Here is a 6,010-nt window from a genome sequence, read left to right as displayed (position 1 = left end):
TAAGGGTAAAAATGTCTATTTAATATTATCAGGGGGAAAAACCGCCACTTTTATAATAATTGAGGGGGCAAATGTGGATGCATGAATAACTCAGGGGGAAAAAGTGCTATAAGCATATAACATAGGGGGAAAAAGTGCCATTTTCCCTATATTAAATGTACATTATTTGTGTATTGAATATACATTATACAATATAATGTACACTCAGTACACAAATAATGTACATCCCCTAAATACGATGTACATTTTTAATATACTAAAAGTACATTATTTTTGTACTGACTGTACATTATTTTACAGTAACAAAATATGGTCCACACAAATCCCTAAACCCCCCCCCCCCCCACCACCACCACCCGGTCTATCCTCCCAACCTGGCCTTCAAAACTCTATATAAAAGCTATTACTCCTGAGGTTTATATCAGAAAATTAGCTGCAAGCCCGGAAAGATGGCATCAAGAAGGCTCCAAAGGAGAGTGTCATTCAGCAAGAAGAAGAAGAAGCTTCACATTCTGCAATCTCTTACAAACTCTAAATCAGTAAATACTACTCCAAAACTTCATTTCTTTTCATATATATTCTTCTTTCTTAAAAGTTTAGTAGTACAGTACAGTGCTGATTTTATATTTGGTCATTTTTGCAGGTGGGGAGCAGCTCTATTATCATGGATGCTTTTATGTACATCCACAGGTTGAAGATCCAGCTAGAAGAACTCACAAGAGAATATTTCCACCTCTTGAACATTATCCAAGTTCTCTACCTATTCATCTCCCTACTATTTATTACAATTTTTGCAATGTCATTTGCCCTGTTTGATAAATGGTTGTTAGCTGTTAGCAAATCGATTGCGTTAATTAGAGGGTATAACTAGTTGATAACATTAGTTGCTTTTGTAGAAAGGTGTTTGGTAAATTAGCTGTTAGTTGATAGCTGTTTGGTATAATTTTTTTTCTCAAAAAACTAATTGAAAAAGTTGTTTTGAGTAGCTTTTTGAATTTTAGCATTTTAGAGTACAAAAAGCTAATTAACCAAACACTTATATTTATTTTTAAACCAAGTCAAACAACTAATAGTGATCAAATAAGTCAAAATTAGCCTATAGGCTAACTATTTTACTAAACAGGGCCATTATGTGTATTCAGGAATCGAACTTGAAACTTTATGGGTACAAGTCGATAGCCCGACTAGCTTGTCTGGGGTTGTCCTGTTAAAAGATGTATAATAACTTCGAGTAGAGAGTTACCCTCTTTAGACCGAGTACAATACGACATCAAGTGGTGTAGGTTTATAACATGAGTACATGTTGGGAGGAGATTAGTAAAGGGTCAGTCCAGCAATTGGTGACTAGGATGAAGCTAGGGACAAATCTACTATCCTGTCCCTCGAAAATGTGGTACCCGTATATAAGGAAATAAAGTAATAAAGTAATGTGGTGGCAGTATATATAAGGAAATAAAAGTTGTGCTTTGTTGTGAGAATAACTTTTGGCACAGTGATAAGTGCTTGATCTTAAGAGTAGTATTATAATTATGGGTACTAAATTTGTGGCAGGAAGTGAAAGTGGATAAGGTGCATGGGAGGAGATTTATGGTGACAGTGAGGTGCAAGAAAGTTGAAGATTTACTGGTGTCAATCTTGGAGGCCTTTGAAGAGATGGATATTAGTGTTGTTGAAGCTAGGGTTTCCTGCAACTATTTCTTTGCCATGGAAGCCATTGTTGAGGCTGAGGAAGGTCAGCAAGGATTGATTGCAGAGGCTGTAACTCAAGTAATTCAAAAGGCAATTCAGAGGCAAAGTGAAATAGGGACATGTCAACTTCAAAACTACTTTGCTGTTCCTAAAGCTAGTTGAAACTAAAATCTAAAAAGTAGTAATAAGATACTAAAGTTTTTTTATTTTAGGGTTATTTTCATATTTTTAATCTATTCCCTGCTTGTCAATTCCTTTATGGAGGAAAGTTTTTCATGTGTCCAAATCATATTTGTCTTCTTCTCCCAAAAAGTTGAACCCCCAACTCCAAGGGTCTGACAGAGCATTTGAGAAGACATAAATCACGGTGACTTAGTGTCACTGCGCACATCTGTCCAAGCACAAGTGATCTGCCCACTTTAGACATAATTTCCACATTACCGTCGCTAAGGTTCGAACCTACTGAACTATTGAGCTAAGCTTGTGCGGACAAATTTGTTTTAAAAATAGCACAGTTTGTGCTAAACGACTTTAATTGATAAATTGTAAGTGAATCTTTTGCGACGGTTGTTATAAACATCATCAATAAGTTTAAACTCAAATCTATTTAAAGGTTCTTCGTCACTTTTACTCTAAAAATCAATAATAATAATTAAAAAAAAAAAAGTAAATTATAGAATGTATCTTAATTGACCAACCTGTCCTCAAATATTTATATACTAATAATACTCACCAATATAAACATCACTAATGAATATTATGGGAGATTTCATTGGGAAATTACAATTCAATTCTTCCTAATTTGAAAAAGTGAACATTTTCTAATTTAATTGTCACTTTGTGGAATTGATGACCTTCCTAGGCCGGCAGTAGGCCCCTAGGATTTTCAAATCCATGGATGTTGGAGAAAATTTAGAGCTATCAGGACAAAATACCACCTCCCCTAATTTTGTACTGTATTTTATTACTCTGTATAATATTATAAATGTAATTAATTTTAATTTATAATTTAATATGATAATATTATTATAATTTTTAATAACAATATTAATAATATTATTATTATAGAATTTATTCGATTTTAATTTATTATACTATTATAATTATATATATATAACCATTTTAATATTTATACCACTTATTTCCTTTCAAATTTTATATAAATCAAATACTAACAAAACAATTTCAATAATTATATTCCCAACAGCAACCAAATATGAAATTTCAATTCCTATATTATTCCTTTTGGAAAAATTAGCTTAAAATGGCATAAAATGGCATATTAAGTGGCTATATTGTGGTACAATTATCAGTGGGGTCCACTTTCGATTTGAGTCGGGTCAAAGTGGATTCGGATTCTTCGTAGTAAGACGAAGAGATTGATATATTGTACGCTCAAAACGGATAATGGGTGAATGAGATATTGATTCTCAAAGTAGACCCATTTAAGTTGGAAAATGAAGGGAAAATGTAGGACTTTGTCCCACATTGGTTTGGAAACAAGATTTGCCCCCCTTATATACATGAGCTCTTTTCAAGCTTGTAGAATTGTATAGCATAGAGGCTCTCTCGCGCGGGGGGGGGGGGGGGGGGGGTTTAAATTCTGAGTGTTACACAATTGGTTTTAACACCAATTTAATGGCGATGTTGACATCCCTATATAAAGAGAGGTAGAAGCAGTAGCATTTTACACAGTACAAAAACGAAAGGAATTCCAGTAGCTTTCAGCTTCCCAAAACTCTGCTTCTACTATCTTTTTTACCAACTAGTGTTCTCTACTTTGCTTTGTTTGCCGGGTTCCTTGTTTAGGTGCTTAAACAAGGAATCGTAGCACGTTTTATCCTAGGAAACCTAGGCTACAACGCTCCTAGCACTTGTGGGAGGTAGCAAATAAGGTTTTAAGGAAAAGAACCTTGTGTTCGAACTCGTGCTAAACCTATACCCAAACACTCAACCTTTTCCTTCCCAATTTTCTGTTTTCCCATATAATATTAATCTTTCCGTAGGATTATTATTATTTTTGGGAATTTTCAACCATATTACCCAACAATCTTAAAACCTTATCTCCGTTTCCCGTTGCTTGTTTATCTCTAATTTCCTAGAAGAAATGGAGAATCCAGTTTTGCCAGCTCTCGGGGAGGAGAATGCTGTTGAGAACAACAGTGGTGGGAATGGCAATAATGTTGCTAATTCCCAAGCTACACCAGTGAACGTTGGTTCACAAGATGGTGGGAGCACCGAGGGATATATTCCCATGACTCGGGTACCTACGGTACCGAGTGGTTCGGCCGAAAGACCGGAGAAATTCACCGATATTGGATCGAATTTCAAGAGGTGGCAGCAAAAGATGCTGTTCTACCTGGCAACTCTCGGCTTGGCGAGATTTTTGACCGAGAAGGTTCCCGAATTAAGGGAACAGGATGCCCAATCCGTGATGGCAGTTGGCTATTGGAAGGATTCGGACTTCCTATGCCGAAACTACATCCTAAACGGATTATGTGATGCGTTATACGATGTATATCGCAAGATTGGCACAGCGAAAGCGCTGTGGGAAGCCTTGGATCATAATTACCGAAGTGAGGATGCCGGCGCAAAGAAATTTGTGGTTGGCCGATTCCTTGACTTCAAAATGGTTGATTCCAAAACCGTGCTAAGTCAAGTTGAAGATTTACAACTAATCTTTGATGAAATCCGTGACGAAGGCATGACGTTGAGTGAAGCCTTCCTAGTGGGATCTGTTATCCACTTGCTGCCTCTAGGGTGGAAGGACTTCAAGAACTACCTTAAGCATAAGCGAAAGGAAATGAACCTGGAGGACCTGATCCAGCGACTCCGAATTGAGGAGGGGAACAGGACGAATGATGGAAGAAATTCTGTCATTATTGGTGTTAAAGCCAATGTTGTGGAGCATGCTAAAAACTCCAAGAAGAACAAGAAGGACAAGCAAAAGCTAGGTCCGAAAGGAGGCATTACCAAGAAGAAATTTCATGGAAAATGCTTCAATTGTGGCAAGACTGGCCACAAGTCCTCTGAGTGCAAAGTTCCAAAGAAGAAGAACAAGAGTTCTGAAGCCAACATGGTTGAGGAAAGCAATCAGAAGGAGGTCGAGATTAGCCTTTCGGCTATGGTGACCGAGGTGAACCTCGTGGACTCTAACCCACGAGAGTGGTTCATCGACACTGGTGCAACAAGGCACTTGTGTTGCAACCGAGAAATGTTCAACACCTTTGAGACCGTTGAGGGCGAGAAGGTTTGGATGGGAAACTCTGCTCAGTCTGCTGTGGAAGGCGTGGGCAAGGTGGTTCTGAAGATGACTTCCGGGAAGGAACTGACGTTGAACAACGTGCTGTATGTTCCAGAGCTGAGGAAGAATCTGGTGTCTGGCTCACTGTTGAACAAGCATGGCTTTCGCATGGTGTTTGAGTCAGACAAGGTTGTTTTGTCTAAGTTAGGAATGTTTGTAGGCAAAGGTTATGTAACTGATGGGTTTTTTAAGCTCAATGTAATGCCTATTATCATGAATAAGAGCAAAGTTAATTCCGTTTACTTGCTTGAGTCTTCCAATTTGTGGCATGGTAGACTAGGTCACGTTAATTATAATTCTATACGTAGATTAATTAACATGGACCATATTCCTAATTTTCAAATTAACACAAATAACAAATGTGAAATTTGTGTTGAGGCAAAATTAACAAAAGTACCTTTCAAATCGATTGAAAGGGAAACTGAACCACTAGAATTAATCCATAGTGATTTGTGCGATTTTAGATCGATACAAACGAGAGGTGGTAATAAATATTTTATCACGTTTATCGACGATAGCACACGTTATTGCTATGTGTATTTGCTTAAAAGCAAAGACGAAGCCTTGGAAAAATTCATTCTTTATAAGAATGAAGTTGAAAACCAACTTAATCGTAAGATTAAGAAAGTTAGAAGCGATCGAGGTGGTGAGTACGAAGCACCTATTGGTGATTTCTGTGCGAGTGTAGGTATAATACACGAGCGTACTGCACCTTACTCACCTCAATCGAACGGTGTTGCCGAGCGAAAGAATCGTACATTGAAAGATATGATGAATGCGATGCTTATAAGTTCGGGCCTACCTCAAGACGCGTGGGGTGAGGCTATTTTGACAAGTAATTACCTTTTAAATAAGGTAACCCACAAGAAGCTTGATAAGACTCCTTATGAGCAGTGGAACGGTAGGAAACCTTCCTACCAGTACCTGAAAGTGTGGGGGTGTCTTGCCAAAGTTTTGGTGCCAACACCTAAGAAAGTAAAGATAGGTCCTAAGACGGTGGACTGTATCTTTATTGGC

The 6,010-nt window shown here is 37.6% G+C and overlaps 1 protein-coding gene across 1 annotated transcript; it reads left to right on the top strand.

Moving 5' to 3' along the window:
- Positions 1 to 426: 426 nt before the first annotated feature.
- On the top strand, positions 427 to 1,988 carry LOC109192567. Its single transcript, XM_019343262.1, has 3 exons — positions 427 to 539; positions 644 to 751; positions 1,552 to 1,988. Exons 1-3 carry the CDS (start codon positions 450 to 452, stop codon positions 1,849 to 1,851), a joined length of 498 nt encoding a protein of 165 aa, XP_019198807.1. The 5' UTR covers positions 427 to 449; the 3' UTR covers positions 1,852 to 1,988.
- Positions 1,989 to 6,010: the final 4,022 nt, after the last annotated feature.

This window comes from Ipomoea nil, unplaced genomic scaffold (assembly GCF_001879475.1).
Source record: "Ipomoea nil cultivar Tokyo-kokei standard unplaced genomic scaffold, Asagao_1.1 scaffold0211, whole genome shotgun sequence".
NCBI classification, from domain to species: Eukaryota; Viridiplantae; Streptophyta; class Magnoliopsida; order Solanales; family Convolvulaceae; genus Ipomoea; species Ipomoea nil.
Note: the sequence above shows the minus strand (reverse complement) of the source record. Positions and strands in the feature narration are given on the sequence as shown.

What these genes read in the sequence shown, in the direction of transcription:
- LOC109192567 (XM_019343262.1), top strand. Translation starts at nt 450, where the DNA reads ATGGCATCAAGAAGGCTCCAAAGGAGAGTGTCATTCAGCAAGAAGAAG. An exon ending in CTCTTACAAACTCTAAATCA is followed by an intron (nt 540 to 643) that starts GTAAATACTACT and finishes TCATTTTTGCAG; the next exon opens with GTGGGGAGCAGCTCTATTAT. An exon ending in ACCTCTTGAACATTATCCAA is followed by an intron (nt 752 to 1,551) that starts GTTCTCTACCTA and finishes AATTTGTGGCAG; the next exon opens with GAAGTGAAAGTGGATAAGGT.